Raw genomic sequence first — 24,452 nt, forward strand, 5'->3', positions numbered from 1 at the left:
TTAATCTGTCATCAAAACACATATTCTCAAATGATACATATCTGTAAAAAACTAGATAGTAATTACTCAAGGAATATTTTAGGTTTTTTTCTCAAGCCAAACTTTCACATGGGAAAAAGGAAAGTTCCTTGGAAGCAGCACCCATATCTCATCTCTCTGTTTCCCCAGCTCATAGCAGAGAGCCTTGTTCAGAGAAGGCGCTTAAAAATCTTGATGACAATGGAAAAGGTACACTTCTCTGTCCTGAAGTTCATGCTAGAATAAATTCTCCCACAGCTAACACATTCACACAAAGCAGCTTGTTCACTTGGAAAAGATTGATGTGAGATGATCACATTTTGACCAGGCTTAATGTCCTGAACATGATAGTCACCAGAAAAATATTTGAGTAAACAGGTGATAGTATTTACATAACTGAAAGAGTAGGGGCTTACATAAGGTAAAATCCTTAATTTAGAATTGGTTATAAATTTTACTTTCTATTTCGCATTACATTCCTATGGACAAAATTTCATAATTGAAATCAGTGTACTTGTTTCTTGAGACAAGAAATGCTTCCTATATTAAACTTTTAAAGCACAGTTTGACTTCTTTGTATGCTTATATTTCATAGCACTTTCCAAAATATAGAAATCATAGCATCTTTCAGTTTACGGGGGGGAAAAAACCCCTGTCTGGCACACCTGTCAGGTGTGCCCTGAATCCTCAGAGAATGAGCTATAAATGGATTTGTTCATGTGATGGCAGAACAATTCCACAAGGGGTCCCATGAGTATTTCTCTGCATGTAGATGTCACCTTACACCAACTAGAGCAATGAATTTACGTTTAAAATAGAAAACCATAAAAGTTAAGAAACAACAATGGATTTTTTTAAATGAATGAAGATAACAAGACTTTTAAACTCCCAAAAGAATAATACTCATTATCCGAGTCTGCAATTTTTATAATTATTGCATGCTTTAAAATAATTAATTTTTGATAAATTTGATTCTAATGTTTTGGCAGTTTATCTTCCTTCAGATATAATCCTTCAGTTTGATTTAAATTAAAGTCTAATTTAGACATGCGCCTAATCAATATGCATTGTTCACCTACCCTAACTGATATAAATAATCAATTTTTCTTTTTCTCTTTACACAACTGAGAACAGAACAGGAAGGTGGAAATGGTACTGAGGTGAAGAAAGAATCTGCATTTAATGCTGTGCACGTATTTTCTTTATTGAAACTAATTATTTGAATTAGTCAAAAATATAATAGCATTAAAAATAGCGTATTGAAATCAGAAAAGAAAAATCAGAAATTATTACTACACATACCCTTTCAAGCACTATATGTTTTGGTAGCACAATGGGAACAAACATACCCGAAACTTGAATGTTTTTATTGAACAGTCTATTTCCATAAGAACGGTGGTAATTAGGCACGCATGAACTAAATGGCAATTGCTATCAAAACTAACCTTATAAATAACCAGCTTTTCCAGCCCAGGTTTCCTGACTCTAACCTGCGTGAATTTTCATAGACAATTTTAGAGTGCTGTTGATGCTATTTGACATCACTGCTATTTCTCTTACGTCACCTAGAGTCACCAGAAATCACTTCTGTTACAAACTGAAATGCAATCCATCCATGAAAGAATCAAGCAACAAAATGTGATTCCTTCACATAGGAAAGGCATATGGTTTAATAATAAGAGAGAAAAGTAAGGTATAAAATTGTATTAAATAGAATAACTCAACTATACTAAAATAGGAAATATACTAAATTATTGATAGTGGGAACTCTAGGTCAGTGGATATAAGCTCAATACATACTGAATGAATGAATGAACAGGGAAAGCCCACTCCCAACAAGGAAGTCCATCACTTCTGCTTCAGCCAACTGATAACAAGAGGGAGACCTTAAGGCTGTCAAATCATCTCATTTTTCAAGACAAGCTAGATATCTGGATTTTTATATTAAGACTCTTACTTTTTAACATTGTAAATAAATTCACTTTTCTTTCCTAGAAAGTGTAAATCAAACAAAACCTGTCTGTGGTCCAGATACAACCCATAAGCAGGTAGAACTCTAGATAACTTGTTTTGCTGTTTCTATGTTCATTAGAATTGGGTTTAGCTATAAGTAACAGAGGAAACCAAATACAAGTTTCCTTTTCTCTTTCATGTAAAAGAAACTTGAAGATGGGTAGTCCAATGATAGCAGGGTAGCTCCATGAAATTATCAGTCAGACTCCTTTCATCTCTCTTGTTGTCATCCCTATAGTGTAGCCATCATCGTCACAGTCCAAGGCAGCTCCTAAAACTCCATTCTTTACATCCAGGCAGCATGATGGAGGATGGCACAATAATGTTTCAGTTGTTTCAATCAGTCTTCTCAGAAGTTCCCCAAGACACTGCCACTCATCTCATTAGCCAGAACTTAGTCACATGGCCACACTTACCTGTCACAGCAGCTGAAAATATTGTTCGTTGGGTGGACAGCCATACAACCAGCTAAAAGTCTAGGTTCTGTTACTAAATCGGTATTGGAGGAAACCAGATGTCTTTGAAACACTTATTTATAGTTATAGTAAACTTTCATTGATTAGATTTTTTTCATTAGAAAAAGAACATATGCACAATAAAACAGGTCAAACAGTACGAGAATTTATAAGGAAAGAGTTAAATAATGTCCTTAGCCTGCTAGCTCTCCAATACCAACTTGAGATGTTAACAGAATGTGTAACTTCCATAAATTTACCTACACTCAAACATTACTTTGAAACTTGATGTTTTGTTCTTCTTTTGTTGTGAAATATAATGAATATACAGAAAAGTGCATACAATATATAGGTTGAGTATACAAATAATTATAAACTCCCATGTATCACCATCCCCACCCCCCTTTAGCCCCACTCTGAGATACCCCCACATAATCACCACCTTATCCTTTCCCCCAGGGTAACCATTACCCTGATTTGAAGAATAATCATTTCCTCACCCTTGTACTGTGGTTCCCAGAATCCCTTTTCCTATATGGTTCCAGGTTAAAGTTGGGATATTTGCATAAACATTTATGAATGATAATGGCTTGTAATTTCTTTTTTCATACTGTCTTTGTTGGGTTTTGATATCAAGGTTATCCATAAAATGAGTTAAGGAGTGTTTCCTCTTTGTCTATGTTTTGGAAGAATTTATGCAAGAATTTTCTTTTCCTAGAAGTTCAGCAGAATTTGCTGGTAGATCCTCTTGGGCACTGAAATTTTCTTTACAGGAATATTTTTTTACTACCTTTTTTTAAATTACTAATTCAAGTTCTTCAATGTCATAAAACTACTCATGTTTGGTAAATTATAACTTTCTAAAAATTAGGTTGTTCATAAATCGTGTTGTTTCAACCTTATATAGTCTCACTAATTTTTTTTTATCTACTTGTTCTATCAATTACCAAGACAGTGGCATATTAAAATTTCCCTCTGATATTGTGAACTTCTCTATTTTCCTTATGGATCAGTAAATATTTTCTTTATTTTTGAGACCATGTTCTTAAGTACACAGAAGTTTAAATTTATTAAGAATCTCTGATAAATTGAAACTTTAATCATTGTAAAATGATTCTTTTTAACTCCAGTAATTGTTTCACATTAAAGTTTATTTTGTCTGCTATTAATATAAATAAATAAACGTTTTTGTTTATTGAATATATGCACAGTATATCTTTTTCATCACAATAACTTCTACATTTATATAAACTTTCATTTTAGATACACTTTTTAAACAACATTTAATTGGATTTGTTTTCTCCAATCTGATAATCTTTGTTTTTTAACTGGAATGTTTAGTCTATTTACATTAGAATTATTTACATTTAATTATTACTGACATATTTAGATGCTTTCTTTATGATACATCTGTTGTGTGTTTTCTTTTCTCTCTCTTTTTTTTTTTAACTTCTTTTGGATTGTTTTTGTTATTCCATTTTTACCTATTGTAGATTAGAGGGAACACAGTCACATTCTATTCTTTTAGAACTAACTTAGAAATGGCAACAGGCACATTTAAAAGTATAAAGCTAAACAATATCTTTCTTCTCCTCCTAGACAAAAAGCCCTTAGAAAACTTTTACCCCTCTCCTGATATATATAATACGCTATTTTTATATTGTATAATCATTTTACCTTGTTTCTTAAAACTTCATGAGACATTGTTGCTGTTGTAGATTAATGTTCTTCAGAATTAGTCACATATTTATCACTTTCTTTGCTTTTCATTCCTCTTTGCACGTCAGAACTTTGGTATTAGTTTCTTTCTGCCTGAAGTACATCCTTTGGAATTTCCTTTGTCAAGGAGTCTGAAAGCAAACTCACCTATTTCTGTTACTCTGAAAACGTCTTTTCTTTAACCTCATTCTTTAAAGATATTTTTGCTGGGTAAAGAACTCTGGGTTACCAGTTATTTTCTTTTAGAATATTGAAGATATAATTCCACTTTTTCTCTTTTTACATTTTGCTATTGAAAAGACAATGTCAGTTCTTCTGTAACTTCTTTGAATTTTATTTACCTTTCTGTCTGTCAACTGCTAGGATTTCCCTTTGTCTTTGGTGTTCTGTAGTTTTACTATACTATTTCAAAGTTTGGATTGCTTTTTATTTCTCCTCTTGATATTCATTGAGTTTCTTGGATTTATTGATTGGTGTTCATCAATTCTGGAAAATTCTGAGCTGTTATCTCTGCAGATACAGCTTTTGCCCAGTTCTCTCTCTCCTTACCTTATGGACTACTATGCAGAAGTCATGTTAAACCTTCTTATGCTTTCCTCTATTTGTCATCCTCTCTTCCATATTTTCCATTATGTATTCTCTACATACTTCATACAAAATAATTTCTTCTGATTTGTATTTCAGAACCCTAATTCTCTCTTTAGTTGTTATACCAATTGTTGTTAAACCTATCCATTAAGTTTTTAATTTTTGTTATTGTGTTTCTAATTTTAAAACATTTTTCTCTGTTATTGTTCAAATATGTCATGTCACTTTTTTACAATTTCCTCTTCTCTAAAAATATTTCCAAATTTGCCTTTTGTTTTCTTAAACTTGGAAGAATATTTGGTCTATAGTTATTGTCTGATAATTCCAATATATGAAGCCTTTGTGATCTATTTCTGCTGTGTGCTCTTTTCTGCTGGTTCCTGGTCATGCTGTCTTGCATCTCTGTGTGCGTGGGGTGTGTATTCTTTACGATGTACTGTTCACGTCCTTGCAAAAGTGTTTGTTGTGTCTCTTTTGAGGCCTAATATTAAAGTGCTTTCCTCTAGAGAGTTTGTACTTCTTTCTGGCGGGTAGTCTGGGACTACCTTAAAGAAGTTTTTTCCTCTGGAGACTCAGGCAATGGGAACTCAGGCATAAAATCCATGTGATGGCCAGGCTATGTTCATGGCTTCTCAGGAACAAGGTTTTTTGTTTGTTTTTAGGTTATTGTTATTTTTATTTCTTTCTTTTGTTTTTCCTGCTCTTCTTAGTAATAAGGCCAAGACTCCTCCCTGGGGTTAGAAGGAGATGGGTTTATTTCTGGTTTAAACTTGCAATAAGGAAAGAGACCTTTGATATCTCTGGGAAACATGAGAGTTTCTATTAGATGACCCAATTTGAGCAAACCATTTCTTGACTTTGGTCTTCCTTGAAACTTGAGATCCCTAATAACAAAACCCAATATTTTCCTTATCAGAAAAAGCAGACACACATGAGAAAAAAGGTATCAGATAAAAGTTTAAGAAAGTTAGATAATAATGTTTTAAACAATAAGGGTATTTACTGATTCACATAACAAGAAATCTGAAAGTAGCCTGGTGACATTGTTGAGTCTCTTTGTTAACAAATCATAGAATCAACCTTTTAAATAGTTACCATTTTTCCAATTATACATGCTACAAATATCTCTATTCCATATTTAATTTACCTTTGGTTTTATTTATATTATCTTTTATTATTCATTTTTATTTTAGTTCGCCAGTAGTCAGTTATATCTGTCTTTTCCTTTTATAGCAGTTGGATTTCCTGTCTTATTTAAGAACAGCTTCCATACTATGAAGTCATAAAAATCTTTTTTTCTAAATTTTCCTCTGACATTTACATTGTTTTCTATTTCACAATTAGATATTTAATCAAGCTGTAACTTATTTTTGTATGTGGTATGACACTGCCGTACAGCCTTGTTTTCTTCCAGATGGATAGATCATTATGCCAGCATCATTTCAAAAATAAACTATCCTGGAATTTCCACTTCTGCCAAGTTACACTTTAGATGTCCACAGAAGCCCTTCTTGGTATAGTACAAACAAAAATGCTAAATAAAATATAAATGAAAAACTTTTTTTCTACTCCATGATTAAGCTGGTGGGAAAATAAATGAATTGCTCAGCAGCCAAAAATAAGGTGCAAACCCAGAAAGGTGCTTGAGCACTGGGGCTGCCATTTACCCTGGAAGCATCTGCCAGTTCTTGGTGGTTAAGAGCTTAGTTTACCAGACTATATCACAAGATCAGGAGATAAAACATGGTTCCCGAAATAGTGAAAGATCAGATCAGAGATCCTTGTATAAATCAAGCAACTATGCAAGGCATTACATCGAAAACAAAACAAAACAGAAAGTGTTCTACAGAGAGAGACAAGGTGTATACTTGTCTATTTGTCTCTCAAACTTGACTTTGAGTAGGGCAGAAAAAAGAAAAACAAAATGTCTTCAAGAGTTCCTCATCACAAGTGTGTACCCATATAGGCAGGCTTAGGGCCAGAATTCATGCTATATGTTGGCCAAAAAAACCCTAATCAAACACTGAATGAATTTTGGTTGGTAGCACCCCCAGATACCTGGCAGATGCTAATGTAAATCTTCTGTGGAGGAACATGTTTTAAATACAGGCTTCCAAAGTTTCCTCCAGGTATGGTTTCCAAAAACATGAGCTCACAATCAAAAATCACAAAACACACAAGGAAAGTAGCCACCAAGAATGTGAGTCAGCAGAATCAAAAACAGACGATTCAAACTCACAGAAGCTGTAGATATTGAAATTATCAGAGATTCAAATATTAGAAAATACAGGCAAAAAAGATTAAGAGGCATGGAGAATAGATACAGAAGGCTCAACTTACACAAAGTCAGCAAAGAAATTGTGAGAAGAATTGAGAATTTATTAGAGGGCTCACAGATGGAACCCATCATAGGGACTCACACCCAAAATATCTTCTAATGTGAATGGAACTTTTTCACTTACGATTTATTTGTTTACCTGGATCTCACTCCCCAGCCCCCATGCACAATAATTTGTAAATAAGTCTTTTATTTTTGAAATAGAAATATTCTTGAAGAGTTACGAATATATCATTTATTTTTGAAGGTGAATTTTCCCACCAAAGTGGCTTCTCTCCTAATTTCAGAGGAAGCTGTGAGTGGACAATCTGCACGAGTCACTGTGAAGGAAATTTAGTGAAGCCTGGGAGTACTAGATCAAAGGTCACTGGAGTCAGAGCAAGAAAAGTAGCACTCAGAAAGGTGCACAGATATTTTTGGAATTGAAGATAGCTATTCTTATTTGGTCTACAAATAAACAGGAATAAGAAATTAGACAGGGTACACTGCATAAAGTAGACATATTTTTCTTATTTAACTGATTTGCATAGTCTATATTTAGTTTTTAAATATTCAGTACTACACTTGTTTTGTGAAAATAACATATTTGCTGTTATTAGGGACATGAACTCAGAGCACTAGTCAAATAAATGGCTGTTTTTGGAAATGGTTGTTGCCTTTCAAGTTTTACACAGGGAAAAAAACCCTAAATATTTGTGACAACAGTTGCATTCCAGTGACATCAAGATATCTATTTCAATAAGCTTCAGGGAAGGTTGCAAGTTTTCTAATGTTTCATTTCTACCAAACTATAAAATTACTTCTATCAAAAAAATTATTAGGGGCCGCCCCGTGGCTTAGCGGTTAAGTGCGCGTGCTCCCCTACTGGCGGCCGGTTTCGGATCCTGGGCGCGCATCGAGGCACTGCTTCTCCGGCCATGCTGAGGCTGTGTCCCACATACAGCAACTAGAAGGATGTGCAAATATGACATACAACTATCTACTGGGGCTTTGGGGATAAAAAAAAAGGAGGAGGATTGGCAATAGATGTTAGCTCAGAGCCAGTCTTCCTCAGCAAAAAGAGGAGGATTAGCACGGATATTAGCTCAGGGCTGATCTTCCTCACAAAAAAAAAAATTATTAACTCCTAAAAATTAAACCCACATGTAATGCCAAGGAAGAAAGCATTTTTTTGAAGGGCAAGTGACGGAATTTAATGTGACCTAAATCTAATCTTGCTTACGATGATCTGAATTAATTAGATTTATAGCTAATCCAATTTAGTATTACAAATGAATGAGTAAGGAGGTTTTTAAAGGCCATTTAAAAGGAAAACATTTTAAATTAAAATAATAACTAGATTTTTAATAGATTTTTGTACTAGTAAAGGAAAATAATAAATGTCTTTGCTCCATTTTTACTACATTTTAAATACCAACTAAAGTGGTGTTTCTTAAACAGTAAACAAACTATTAGTGGGGCCTGATCAGCATTTTTACTTAGTGAAAGAGCATGGAGTACCTCACACATTTTAAAAGTAAAAGTAAGAATACTTTGTAAAATTCTTGTTTCAGTGGTGTGTGCATGCAGGTTGGGGGAAATTATATAAAAAGTATTTCTTTCTGTGTGACACAGTGGAGACCTATAGGAAAGCCACTAGTCTAAGGTTTTCGAAACTAAAGTCAAACACTTAAAAGGATTTTTAGGAGGCCAAGAGTGAGTGCCCACAGTTCTCCACTTGCTGAGTTACTAGGGCACCAGCAGAGAGGAGGGGGAAGAAAAAAGTCACGAGCTGTATTCAAGATAGGAATTTTGTCACAAAGAAGCAAAGGAAGAGCCCAATCTAAGGACAGAAGAGGGCCAGCTGAAACGCGACAAGACGAGGTTACTGCACTCACATCAAGTCGGCTATCCAGAAACGGTCCCACAGTCTGCAGTGATGGATGAAAGAGCCAAAGAGCAAAGGATCCACTTGGCTTTCAGCTGAAACTGAAAAAGGAAGTCCCAGATTTTCTCCAACCCCTTCTGGTCACCTCCCAACCTTTTCTTCCACTGTTTTGCTCATGAACATGAATGCAGAGTATTAAGTACTGTAGAAATGTCACACTGTCTACTTTTCAGAGTGCTTTTATATATTTCAGATATATTTGATCACATTTGAAATTGATAAATCCCTACAAGTAGAGCAAGGGATATCAATCACTCCCCCTGACAAGGAAACAGCAGAGCTCTTGGCACTGGCTGTGTCAGCACTCAGCCTGGAGGTTCCCAACTCCTCTCCAAACAGCTGCTGTTCCAAATACAGCTAATAACCATTTAGTGCTGCCTCACAGAGAGAACAACCCGACACAGGATGACTGCACATACAATCCTATTCAACTTAATGTCAATTCACCATACAATGTCATTAAAAGAAACAAATTCTTAGTTTAAGTAAACAAATTTGAATTCAGTTAAATACCACATAGCATTTTTTGTAAAAATATTAATCACTGGCTAGACAACACATATCTTCTCTTATAAGTAATATTTGAAAACCAATTAATGTAATCCATCATATCAGTAGACTAAAGAAGAAAAATCATGTGATAATCTCAATAAGTTCATGAAAATACTGGCAAAAATTCAATATTTATCCATGATAAAAACATTCCCCTATTCTTCAACTGATAATGGACATCTTCAAATAACCTACAGTTATTATACTTAATGGTAAAAGAGTGAGTGCATTCCTCCTGGGACCAGAAAACAGGCAAGGATCTTCACTCTCACCACCCATATGCATCATCATATTGGCAGTCCTAGCCAGCATAAAAAGGCGAGAAAAAGAAATAAACACATACAGATCAGAATGGAAGATGTAAAGTTGTCCGTATTCACAGATAAGATGATTATACATGCAGAAAATGGCAAGGAATACAAAAAAAAAAGCTACTAGAAGCAACATGTTATTTTGGTAAGCTTGCAGGATGTAAGGTCAATATACAAAATTAATTTTGTTTTCATATACCAAAAATTAACTTTTAGAAAGTGAGATTAAAAATACCATTCACAATAGAACCCCAAAACATGCAATACTTAGAGATAAATCCAATGAAATATGTATAAGACCTGTTCTCCAACAACTGCAAAACACCACTAAGAGTAATCAAAGAAAAACTAAATAAATGGAAGAATACACTACATTCTTAGATCAAAAGATCTAATATTGTTAACATGCCTATTCTCTCCAAATTTATATATTCAATTCAATGTAATAAAATCTCAGCATGTGTTTTTGTAAATATTGTCAAGTTGATTCTAAAATTTAAATGGAAATGCAAAGGACTTAGAATAGCTAATTTTCAAAAATTGTTCAATTTTCAAAAAAACAAAGTTGGAGGGGTCATGCGACGTGATTTTAATACTTATCATAAAGGTATAATAATCAAGGAAGATTGATAGTGGTATAAGTATAGACACAGAGAACACTCAAACAGAATAAAGAGGCCAGAAATATACCCATATATATATGGTACTTTATTTTCAATCAAAGTACCAAGGGAATTGAAAGGATAGATTTTTTAGCAAATGATGCTGGAACCACTTCATATCCATATGTAAAAAATAAAACTCCACCTTGACCTCACATAATAGCAAAAATTAAGTTTAAACTGAACGTACACCTAAATGTAAAAGCTAAAATGTTAAAATTTCTGGAAAAAAACATAAAAGAAAATATTTATGACTTTTGGATAAAGACTTCTCAGGACACGAAACTTGTGAACCATAACAATAAGCAAAAAAAGTTAAAATAGACTCCATCAAATTTTAATCTTCTACTCTGAAAAAGAAACCTTCAAGAAAACAAAACGACAATCCACAGAATAGGAGAAAATAGTCACAATACACATATCTGATAAGGATTTGTATTCAGAATATATAAAGAAGTCTTAAATTCAATCATAAGAAGATAACCTAGTTTTTTTAAATGTGCAAAAGATTTCACACTTTATAAAGGAAGATGCACCAATGCTCAATGTGCACATGAAAAATAACTGAACATCATCAGTTATCAGGGAAACATAAATTAAAACCACAATGAAATACTACTACACAATCACTTGAATGGCTAAAATTAAAAAGACTGATTATACCAAGTGTTGGCAAAAATATGGACCAAGTGAAACTGCCATACATTTCTGTTGGGGATGTAAAATGTTACAAGCAGTTTGAAAACTATTCGGGAGATTATATTTATAAAACAAACACATACTTACTATATGACCCTGCAATTCCACTCTTAGAATGTTCTCAAGGGGAAGGGAAGGAAAGGGAAGGGAAGGGAAGGGAAGGGAAGGGAAAGAAAACATGTGCAAAGACTTGTACAAGAATGTTCATAGCAGCTTTGTTAATAACATCCCCAACATGGAAAAACTTGAATACTCATCAAGGGTGAATGGGTTAAAAATATCCATACAATGTATATCCACACAATGGGATATTACTCAGAGGTAAAAAAGAAACAAGCTACTGATAAACTCAACAACATGAATAAATCTCAAAAACATGCTGAGTGAAAGAGGCCAAATGCAAAATAATATGTCCCATAAGACTCCTTTTATGTGAAACTCTAGGAAAAATAAATCTAATCTACAGTGATAGAAAACAGATCAGTTGTCCAGCCCCGACAAAAGTGGAGATTGACTGAGAACATTCTGAGGTCATGGAAATGCGGTGGTGGTTACATGGGTCTATGCATGTGTCAAGATTCATCCAACTCTACACTTAAAATGTGTGCATTTCATTATATCTAAATTATACTTCAATAAAACTGATTTTTAAAAAAGACAGACTGCTACTTGACTGGACTTGAGGGTAGAACATAGGCTTCTCAGGAGTTAGAGTTTATAGTTGGGCTGAGAAGGACCTACATTCTAGCTGCACTAAGTACCTTTAATTTGCCCAACTGCATATGAACCATTTTGTCCTCCAAGACCTCTTGTTGCAGTCAAAGTACTGTCTTGTACCCGTACTGACTGGCAGAATGTGGTCTTGTGAATTATTCATTATTGAGAAGACACATTAGAGGCCACTGCCACAGACTAATGTGGAGACTTCCCTCCCCCTCCTTAATCTTTTGGATCTTGGTAACGGGTAAGACCAGTATCTAACATAGGCAGCCTTGACCTTATGGTGTCTCAGGTCCACAGATAACCAGGGGAGAAAATATAAGGAAAGAAAAGTGTCCAAAATAGATGTTGGATCACTGCCAAACCAAGGAATCCACAGAATCTGAGACAGAGAGAATAGGTGTGATCTAAAAACCAAGACTGCAAGTAGCTTTGGGGGATGAAATATGCCAAGTATGACTTCTGAGGTTGCAATATATTGGATAATGCCTTAGAACAGTGTTCTCAAAGAATGGGACATGTACCAGTGGTGGTATATGAAATGATCTTTAGGGTTCTTGAGATAAATTGGAGTGGTAAACAAACATGATATTAAATAACATTAAATCACATGATGATATCTTCTCTAGTTCTCTTAGTTTTTCTGATTATATATCAAAAAGCCTCATTCCATGCTCATACGTCTTTAATACTTCTTTCTTTTCTCTTTTAAACAAAAAGAAAATACAAAATACCTAACTGGAATGCAATAGGTATGTTTGTTTATTTATGTACCCATCTCCTATTTATGGCAAATAAACTGGTTTTTCATTTGTGGTAGTGATGCCAAGTTTCTGCATAAAATAAATGTTCTCCAGTATAAAAGGGGGGCAGCTAATTTATTTTTAAAAATAGGTTAAAAATACTGTAGTGGAATATTGATATGGCAATATATGAACACCTGAGATTGGATAACAGTACCTTAATATGTTAATTTGTAAGGAAGACTATGTATCTGTGTATAGATATTAACATATTGAGAAGCACTGAATTATTACTGTATTAATATCAATGAAGATTCACTAGCAGGACATTTTCATGTCATAAATTAGTTTTTATTTGAATTACTTGCCCTTTAACATCCCCTAAAGTTTCAGATTCCAGATTACTGATAAAAGGCAAGATTAAGATTTTCAGTATCTTGTAAATTAAGATAAAAGATCATAAAATTAGGGGAAAGGCAGGACTATATCTGAACAGTAATGAAGGGTCAAATTCCATTCTACCTCTATCTTTCTGCTAATGAGTGCTCTCACTTGAGTGTGGGCAGATGAAGAAGTTATGCAGAAGGAACCCATGAAAAAAAGATCTTGTCTTCATAAAAGCTGGCAATCTACTATTTTTAGTTTCGCTCTTTTTTTTCTTGGTGCACATTTCAATTTCTTTCCTTTACAAGAATCCATAAGAATTTACATTTTACTTTAGGTCCATTATTCACTTCAAAAAATACAATTCATGTGGACAAATTTCTTCAAAATTGTTATGCTATTGTCAGTGTTTTGACAGTCTTGTGCAATGAAAAAAAAATAAACCTCAGCTAGGCTCTAGAGAATTTTACCGGTCAAAATAGAGAAAACTTTAGAACAGATTTTCTTATTTAAAGAAACATATAACAGTTTGATTTCTACCATGATTATAATTTCCCAAGAGTAAAACTGAATTTGCAATGAACAAAGATAGACCTCTTACCTGTTGGAAGGTGCAGTGTTATGTTGTTGCAAAAATCTGTGAAGCAGCATTCAGTTTTGGTAACATTGTTGGAACTATGACAGAAGACTTGAGCATTTAATTCTGGGAGAGAGACACAGGACTTGATCACCTGTTCTTTTCCATTGGTTAGCATGACTGAAGCCCAACACGCTCCTTCTGTTTGGCAGGTAAAGTTTGAAGAATCACACAAAAGACATACACACTTCAATCCTGGAAAGTGTAAGGCAAAAAGCTTTAAGATACAAAAGACATCACGAACATTTACTTCATAACGCTTGAATATAGAAATTCAATCTTAACGAAAATTGAGAGAGGGTTTAAATAAACAGCACTGGATAAACACAGGCGAATGCTGTCACTCCCTCAGTCATGTGTTTTATTTAACAAGTTGCCTCATCATTATTTACCATTGCTTGTATTTTTGTGAATTTATTCAGTTGCTACTATATTTAAAGCAATTTTCTCATCCATGGTCTAATCTCTCCTTCTTAAACTCAATCAGCTTATTCCTAAAGCAATAGCTCCTATGAAACGCTAGGATACAGTAACACAGCAACCCAGGGGCGCTGGACAGCATCACTTGTAGAACATTCAAGTGTTATTCCAGCAGCTGTGTAACCAAACAATCCAGGGTATTCTGTCCATTTACCCTTTCTCCTTTACACTTTTAAGTGAATGTGCTAAACACAAACCTAACCATAGATATTTACAGCTCTAAAAAAATACTGTGATTCTTTACATTTACATTCTGTGGTAGTTTAACATTATTGTTATTGTCATAGTACCTTTAAAGCACTGATGAGCCATTATATTTCCCCTTTTCCACTAAAGAATGCATCTTAGAATGTGAATCATTTGAACATAGACCACGACCTTCCGGCAATTTTCTTTAATGAACACATCGATTCCATAAAGCAAAACACATCAATCATAGAATTTAATATATCTACATCAATAAAACGTTAAAAATTAGACTTTGCTAAATTAATCTGTTCACTTCACAAGCTTCCTCAACATTCCCCACTTACTACACACACATACACACTCACCCACCCCACATTAACTCACATGTTCAAAGTGGGGCAGTATTTCTGTTCTGATGTAAAATATCTGCCAGCATAAAGAGTCCAGTGGTTGTGAGCAATTTATTCAAATTTTATTTAATCATATTATTTTTAAATAGTACAATACTGAATAAGCCTTTTGTATCATTACTTTAATGAAATTTTTGTTAAATCAAAAGTTCCCCCCACAATTATCTAAATGTCCAAAGTTTTACCATACAATCATTTTTACTCAAATTAAAGTCTTTGCTAATTACTCAAATTGGAGCTGATTTTATACCTGTAAAACATTTGCTACATAAGTGGCAATTTTTATACTTAACTTCAAATACCAATATATGGATAATATTTCTGTATAACTGGGTATACAAGAAAGAACAAATTACACATTGTCAATACAAATTATCTCTTCTTTTGATAATTTTTCCTGACCAGTAAAATACCATCCCTATAAACACTTTCATTATTTTGTGCTAAGGGAAATACAATCATAAAATAAAATACTATTTTGTTATCAACATTGGACCAAGCATAATAGCTCACTCTTCTGTTTATTTCAGTGGTGATCAATATAAACAAACATACTCTTTTGTTGATATATTTATGCTTCCATACAACCTTATAAACTAGATTTACTGGGATTCAGTAGAGCCAGATATATAAAATCTAGGTGATTTGAAAAATGTTTTAAGTCACTTTCCTTGCATAAAATAGAGCTCATATAATGAGGATCCATCCACCCGGGTGTCTTCTGGCAGTAGACTCTCCCACTCTAGCATCTTCCAATTCCAATTTAACAAAGGCCTTCAAGTCCTGGTTATACTAGCTTTGCAACCTTGGGCATTATTTGGCCCCTTGTGCCTCCATTTCCTTATTTGAAAGATAAGAAGAAGAATATACCTCCTCATAGTGCTGTTGCGGAAAATAAATTAGTTAATCCCTTAGAATTGGTTAAAGCCCTTAAAACAATGGCTGGTACCATAGGAAATACTATGTAAATATTAGTGACTGTGTTTTCTCCTACTGGAGGAGGTAAAGCTCGTCCTATGCAAACAAAAATCGAAATACGTTTGTAATCCATAAAGGAATGGCTGAATGCACGAGGGTGCACAGACCATTTAAAAAGCATAACAAAGAAATACATCTTTCTGCTCTGCCTGGTGAGTTGAATGTTCTCATTCTTTTAATGGTCCAGCCTAGACACTAGACAGTCACACAGCAAGGTGGTGTCTGGTGACGGTCCGGATAAAGAATTCAGGAAAAGACGAAGGTCCCAATCCTCACTCTCTCACTACCTTGCTGATATTTATCCTTACAGGGCCCCAGTGCTTTCCTCTGAAAATGGGAAATAAACCGGGGTAGGGGCAGTGGGTCCAGAAATCTTGAAGTGTCATATAGTGCCAATATTTTATGACTCCATGAATTTACAATTTATGGAAATTTACAATTACAAAATACGGAAAACTCTTTTTTGACAATTAAGAAACTTACGCCACTGTGGTTACTCTTCAATCTCATATTTTAAGGGGCTGAAGTTGGGAAGAAGAACTCTCCTGACACACAATCTCAAAACATTTGTTACTAGATTCTTCATCAGAGTCTCCTTGAATTTTCTATTTCCAAGAGAAGCCTAGCCTGGAAATCAAGGCAACTTAGAATATGGCTCCACTGAGTGAAGACAACCATAAAATATTCAAACAACTAAACATATGTTAGTTTCATGTGCGTTTATCATTGCATATAATTCTCAGTGCAACTGTGGGAGTTAGTTGTCACGATCTCCATTTTATAGATAGTGAAATGAGGCTCAAAAAGATCAAGTGACTAAATTGATGCAGCAGTCATTAGACTACCCAAGCAATGTTGTTTCTATCCTACTAAAGCTGATATTTAAAAAAAAAAAAAAAGACAGGTACAGAAACTGTTCTCCCACCTCACCAGTTCCTATCAATTGTGCATGAAATATAACTCTAAGATGGTGGAAAGAAATTAATAATTAACAATTGACATTTGAGATTCTGATCTGTATTATCCTAATTACCTTTTAAAACACAGACATTTTTTAAACAAATTCTACCTACCTATTTTCTGAGGAGACAGGCGGTCAAACAAAAGTCAATATCATGTGCCTTGCATCTAGCATAAATAACCTCACCTTTCAGGTAGTCTAAGTTTTGTATTAAATATAAGCCTCTAAGTATCTAATCTGATATCTTCTCTTTGAAGCACTACTAGCTCCTTACAAAATTGATTACATAATGGTTCTTATCAAGGAATAATGTGGATACTTACTGAATATTTAATAAGCTATGCAAATTTCCTTCGGTTTAAAGTAAAAGGTACCAATCATAAGAATAATATAGACTTAGGTGATATAGTTACGACATAGTAAATGACACCTTACTTTAAATGTTGCACGATGGAAAACACTGACAAAATTGAGAATTTGTTGATGATGATGGCTTCAAACATCTGCTAAATGTTCTCATTTATTCCAGATCAATTGGCAGTATTACAGCACTGACAGAGAACAAACAGCTAACTAAAAGGAACCTTAGATGTATATTTAATTTACAACATAATCAGTCTTGCATTTTTTCATTTCCCACCAATCCATTATATGGTCACATTTGGTATATAATTAAACTATATCTATGTCAACCATCCTCAACATAGAACTCTTGTGCTACCAGTTAAAACATGTTGCCATTAATGATTAGACTTCTACTTTCAGATTTTGTTTTTTAAAAAACTGATGTTGAGTCAATTATTCTAGAATATTCCATGACAGGATAAATCTGGTTGTTAGCAGACAGTAGTCCAGCCTTATGTTTCTTTATTTTATACTTTCCCATTATAATATACTTGAGTCACAAGAAAAAGAGATGGCAAATGAAGTTGAAGAAGACGGTAATTACCCATAATAAGGAGGTCTATTAGATTTTTCCCCACAAGGAAGATTGCATTTTCCTTGTGTCTCCTCCCACCCCTTTAATTATCCTCTCTTTCCCCTTTTCTGCCAATTAGTCTGTAAAAGCCAAGACATCTGTTACCCATATGAAACCAAAGGAGGCGCACATTCCTAATCAAGCAGAAAATAAATTTTCATCCACATTTACACGTGACGGCAAGCACACCCTGGTGTCCAGAAATGTAAAAACCATCAGACTACAAAAAAAGAACCAAATTTACCCATTTGCATTTATGTGCTATTCTTACTAAAAAGTCAAATATTTGCTTAGGAAATACTAGTTGTTTTGAATTAGATATGGTTTTCAGTAAGTTGGTTTCATATTTCCTAGGTTTCCTACATTTTGGATCTATATGTTAAAATGTCTATTGACCAGTGCCTTATGTAAATTTCTGACGCATACTCTTTTCTCTTCTTTAGACATTAGTTGATTCAACTTCCCTAATTTTAGAGCAGGCTATTAAACACAAAATATTTTTTAAATTCAGAAAACTGTCTCAAATTTGACCAGCTGAAGGTGTAATCTTTTCATCATTTGCAGGCTCCTGAGTTAACAAAGGGAATAATTCAAGCTTATCAGTGTGCTGAATATGAAAAGTATGACAACAGGAAAGAAGCCACGACCACTAGCACTAGGGCTTGTGAAGGAAAGCCAGACAGGGTCAAAGGAAGCCAGGTGAAGAGGTCTTCCCTTTCTGTTCCTTTTCAAAATTTTATTTTCTTTTCATGTGGTCATTTCAAAGCATTTGCCTTTCTTAATAGCAAGGGAAAAATAGAATAGAGGAAGAAAGTAGCGTTAATAAAATATGGGCAATATAAATGCAAACTTTTGGGCCAAATAAGCTTTCAATAGAGTTTCAACTTTTAGAAATTCTATTTGCCAAGCTGTATCCAAGAAAATTCAGAACTCCAAAAATATGGGAATATACCCAGCACAAAGGAAAATTGTTCCTTTGTGCAAAGTGGCAATTATGTTCCCCGTTCAGGAAGGCCTCATTCTTATAGCTGAGAAGGAACGGAACCACCTTAATAGGAGTGACTCTATCCAGGAGAACTGTTTTCACTTCCAGGGGCAGGGCTCAATTTTTGAAGAGTCCAGCACATTTTGCATTATACTGCTAGCCATTCTGAATGTCCTCAGTCCAAAGGCAGCACTAAGTGAAACCTGAGGTTTCAGCTTACCTCTAACATAAACCTAAGACTTCAGACAACTTTCTCAATCTCTCCACATCTTAGATTCCTCACCCGAAATATGATAAGGTCAGGAAGTAGATTAGAAGATTTCTAAAGATCCTTCCAGTTTTATGGTCCTCTGCTGCTCTGAGCTGGTGTCACAATTCTCAATATAAGTAACTTTAGGATTATCTTATCTATGTAGATAAAAAGAGAGAGCTAGGGTCAGAATTATGAGCATTCAGAGAAGGACAGGTTTGCACCCCACTGATGTTTCAGTAGGTGAGAGGATCCTACTGGTTTATAATCCTACAAAACTTCTCCAGTTAATATTAAAGACAATTTATCTTGTCCTGTATTTATCATATAAGAATCTAATATTCTTTCCAATATCTGCATGATAATTTTGGGAAATGGAGGGAAACTGATGGCCTGAAAATGTTCACATCCTTTCTGAGTTAAGCTAGACATCCAGAGACTCTGGCCTAATCCCTCAATCACCGTATAGACACCATCACAGAAACCACACCTTAGCAATCTGAGTCTACTAAGTAGAAGTGAAAACGTTTCCCAATGATGTTTAAATGGCTGACAAAAAAGTAGAGCTTAAAATCAGCTAGAATTATGTTATTTATTTACTTACAGCCTCAAAATTGTGACTAAATACAGAAAGGATATGTAAGATGGCATAAGATCATGAAGCTTTTAGTGCAATTTAAAAACTTATTAACAGAGAAAAATGATCAGTTTAATGTTTTTTCTTATCAGCATAGTTATTAACTGAAAGGTTCACTTTTCAAAGAAAGGCTTTTCCAAAAATACTATTAATAACATTAGCCTCTAAGCTCCTACAGTCTGGTACAAATATCAATCAACCATAAACGGATATAATCTAATCTAAAATGGTTGATGACAAAATTAGTTGTGTGGATTCTCTTAAATTATCCCTATGAAATGCGATAATTTGAATTCTGAGATGGGGAGAGGACAGCCTTTTCCTTCCTGCCTTTGGAAGTCAAGGCATCAGGGAGCAGCGGCTGGCAGCGGTAGCAGTTGTGTGATGACTGCTTTCGGGAACAACACAGTATGTCCTAGTCTAAATTCTCGTTTCCTTAGGGAGGACACACTGCCTGCAGTCCTCCAGCCAACTTTAGACTTTAACTGTAGCCATGTAAGGAAGAAAAGGACCCTATTTGGGGTCTCCTATCTCAAACCATCATGTCAAAGAAAAGTGTTCGTAATCACAGGACACACTTCCTCTGCTGCCCTCCCGTATAATTCTTACTTAATTTGAGAAGTTATTTTCTTACATTGGCAGCCTAAATGGTTCCCCATCAAACTGTTCCCTCAGTCTTGGGATTTTTTTAATTTATGGTCTTCTGCTTAGGAGAAGAGTGATGCTCAATGGATTCCAATGACATTTAGAATAAATCAAAATCCACAATCGTTATTAGGACCTAATAGGCTAGTAGGTCTGGGTTCTTTCCACTTCTCGAAACTCATTTCTTATAACTCCGCTCTCCAGACACACTGGTCTCCTTGTTATAGGTCTAATATAACAAGTTCTTTTCCACCTCACAGCCTTTGCTCTTGCTTTCCTTCTAAGGCTTCAGGTCTCACCACCTCAGAGAAATCTTCACAGGCTCCTCTTGACAAATGATCTGCTCTCCATCCTTTCTGGTACTTATTGCAATCTGTAATTAGCTTATTTATTGTATCAGCACCCCCTAACAAAAACCCCATAAGGCAGGGATCTTTTCCTGTCTTATCTACCATCATTTCCCCAACACCTAGAATAAGGTATGGCATATGATAAAAACCCAATAAACACAGACTAAATTAAAAAGTACAGAAAACTGCAAAGTACAGAAGAACATCAATAGCCAAATACATAAAAAGACTCACAACCCTATAACTATTCTCAATGAGGTATACTTTCTTCCAGTCTTTTCTTCTATATGGGTTTTCATAGTTAAATTCTACCTATAAACACAATTTTAAGTGCCGCTTTTTTATTCTGTCAACATTATATCATGAGCTTTATAACCACTTCTTTATAGTCATTTAATAGCATTTATAGACCTACCATTAATGTAAATGGACAGCACATAGCATTTCCTTACTTTTAGACATTCCAGCTGTTTCCAGTTTTTGCAATTAAGTAACACTCTGTTGAATATCTTTGTGGATTAATCTTTAACCAAACTGAATTTCCTAGGCTAGAGTCCCAGAAGTGGAATTACAACATCAGATATTCTTGACAGACATTGTCAAATAGCTTTCCAGAAAAGTTGTACCAATTAAGATTTCCATTGGCCCTGTATGAAAGTACTCACTTCACAACACACTTGTCAGCATTAGCTATTCTCGCTAAAATCTTAATGATATGATAGATGGAAGTTGTACCTTATTTTAATTTGCATTTTCCTACTAATTGGGTTGAACTTTTTTTTCAAATACTTCCTCTGGATTTCCTTTTGGGTGAAATTTTTGCCCATGCCATTTATCGCTTGGATGAATCTTAAAATTTCTTCTCAGTTTGAAAGAGTTCTTTATAAAGATAGAAATCCTTTGTCATATGTGTTACATATAACTTTTCCCACTTTGATGTTTGCTTTTTCCCAGTGCACCATCTGCATTGTTCTTGAAAAAATGATACTTGCCCCTTGTCAAAAAGAAGTGATACACATAATATAAAGAAGAAAGTGAAAGAAAATAAATCACCCTAATCCCACATCCCCAAAATAACTGCTGTTAATAGCCTCTCCAAATATCTCTCTATGGAGTTTTACATATCCCTACGCATCGTGATGTTCCCATTAAAATCCTAACATGACAGATGGAAATTGTATCAAACAATCTTTTACTTAGCACTTTCTTCATTTGCCTCCAATCGTAGCAAATCCCCCATCCAGATATTTTCTAATTGTTCAGTATTTTCTTCTAGTTTATGATTTGGTAGTTTTTATACACTTAACCCCTAAATTCACATACAATTTGCTTGTAGTGAGATAATACATAAATCTCTTTGACAGGTGATAAGTGAATTACTTTATGGCAAAGTCCTAGATGTTAACAAATTTTGTAAATCATTATTTAAAGAATATTTTATTAGTCAGGGTTCTCTAGAGAAACAGTAGGGTGTACATGTGTGCATGGGGAGAAAGAGAGAGAAAGAGAGAGAGAGATTACTTGGTTTTAAGGAATTGGTTCACTCCATTATAAAGGCTGACAGTTCAATTCCAAAATCTGTAGGGAAGGCCAGAAAGCTATAGACCCAGAGAAGAACTGCCATTGCAGCTCAAGTCTGAAGACAGTTTGGAGGCAGAATTCCCTCTTCTTTGGGGGATCTCAGTTTGTTTTCTCTTAGGGCCTTCAACAGATTTGATGATGCCCACCCAACTATGAAGGGTAATCTACTTTACTCAAAGTCTAATATTTATATGTTAATCTCATGTAAAGAAATCCCTTCACAGCAACACCCAGACTGATGTTTGACTGAATATCTGGGTACTATGGCCTAGTCAAGCTGACATATGAAATTAACCATCCACAAGTATTTACTCTATGTCAAATACTATGGTAAGAGCTAAGGAAGGAGGAAGAGAAGAAAGAGAAAAGACCATTCCCCAAAGGAATTGTAGAGTTAAAGGACATTATGATAGCGTGGTAAACTGAGTCAGAGATGTGTACAGGGTGTGTCAGGACACAGAGGCTGAGCACTACTTCATCCAGCTGGGGCTGGGGGTGGGGGCAGGTAGGGAAGGCTTCTTTGAGGTGAGTCTTGAGAAACACAACTGTTTTTCACCATCCCCAGCCCTCTCCCCTCCCTTCCCCCACCTCAAGACTCCCCCATTCAGAGTACCAGTCCCACCTCACCCTCTCAGCAGTCTTCAAAGACCCTCCAACCAGCCCTCACCAGCCTGGGGAAACCGTGCCGTCCTCACCCACCAGGCAGTGGGGAAAGGTCTCTTGTTGTGGGGCTGAAATGTCTGGGCACTAACCTGCCCCCACTTTGCCAACGGGTTCTCGTCACATCCATTCCGCAGATGGAAACTCATTCCCGGTCCAATCTCGGAGCCCGGGCCCCGCCCTCGCGGGGTCCCTGGACTCTGGACTCTGCCACCGGCTGGGAAGGTTCAGCTACCATCCCTGGAGTTGAGGTTGGGGCCCAGAGCCCTGCCCCCGTGCAGGGCCCAACAGCTTCTGCCTCCTCTTCGCTTGATCGGTTTGCAAGCCCTCTCTGGGGTCGCCGGGACCCCCAGGCTTTCAGCCGGGCTTCGGCGTGAGTGAATTCGGGATCCGTCAGCTCCTGACTCGCTTTGCCCCTGGGACGCTTTCCCGGTGCACCCGGGTACCATCTAGCGGCGGCAGAGAGAGGACGCGGGCTGCTTCTTACAGAATGACCTCAACTCCGGAGCAGCGTTTCTCAAGCATTTTCAAAACCCGTGTCTCCTTAAAATAAACATAAAAATCTCACAGCCTTACTTTTCTGTTATTTGGGATTTTGAAATAAAATGTATAGCTTGTCTAGGAACAAATCAACGCAGTGGTGACTTGAATGTGCTTTTCCACTAGAAAAGTGGCCCCCCCTCTCCAACTCCCCTGAATATCATCACTCTAGCCTAGGGGAACGGCTTTGAAAGCCGCTACTTGATAGACTGGAATTTATTAAGAGAAATCTCTTGCACCAAAAGATTCTAGCTATCCAATTATTGCTAATGGAAGTCCTAACAAATTATAAGAAAAGAAAAATTGATAATTAAGCCTTTAAAATTTATTACAATGTGCACATTCATTTAGATCCTATTGGCTGTATAGCTGTTATGTTGATGTTCACATAAAATCAAACTTGATAGACGTGGTTACAAGATTTGGGGATTTCATCGGGCAGTAAAATTTCAAAAATAATTTTGGGACTCAACCAAAGCTTGAACTAAATTTTTGCTTTCCCAAGGAAGGGTTGAGGAGACACCATCTATTACCATCATTTTGAAAAGAAAGGGTATTATAATACCAACAAAGTAAGGAAGGACATAAATCTCAGAATTAAGGACTGACTTGACCAAGATCAAAGATATCTTTTAAAAATTTCAAATGCTGAAAAACATAATTGTATTTTATAATATTATGTTTCTTTTGTCTTTTTTTGATACAATTGTTAATCTGGGGGTTGACTGTGCATCAGAAAGTGGAGCTTGAGTGTCTGACCTGTTTCTATAATTTGTTTTGTTCACAATCAATGGCCACAATACACATGGGAATGTTCTCTAAAATGGAAGAAGCAATCCTCCATACTGCTATTTTTACTCAATATGGAATGTTCTGGAAAACTGAAAAAAGCTGAATAACAATAGCCACCCACCCCAAGCTACAAAGAAAGTTAGTAGTGGGAGACCGGTGTCTGGCTAACAAGGGGCTACTTTGCTCAGGGAATGGGCTGCTGGGCCTTCTGAACTCAACTCAATGAGTTCACACTAGGCAAATGTTCAC

At 35.5% G+C, this 24,452-nt stretch overlaps 1 protein-coding gene across 1 annotated transcript in view; it reads right to left on the bottom strand.

The window, feature by feature from the left end:
• Nucleotides 1-13,959, bottom strand: part of ACVR1C (activin A receptor type 1C) — a 38,743-nt gene extending 24,784 nt beyond the window's left edge. Inside the window, exon 1 of the mRNA XM_058548616.1 lies at nt 13,731-13,959. Coding sequence (XP_058404599.1) covers nt 13,731-13,884 — 154 coding nt within the window. The 5' untranslated portion in view covers nt 13,885-13,959. The remainder of the gene's footprint in view (nt 1-13,730) is intronic.
• Nucleotides 13,960-24,452: the final 10,493 nt, after the last annotated feature.

Source organism: Diceros bicornis, chromosome 10 (assembly GCF_020826845.1).
Source record: "Diceros bicornis minor isolate mBicDic1 chromosome 10, mDicBic1.mat.cur, whole genome shotgun sequence".
Lineage (NCBI taxonomy): Eukaryota > Metazoa > Chordata > Mammalia > Perissodactyla > Rhinocerotidae > Diceros > Diceros bicornis.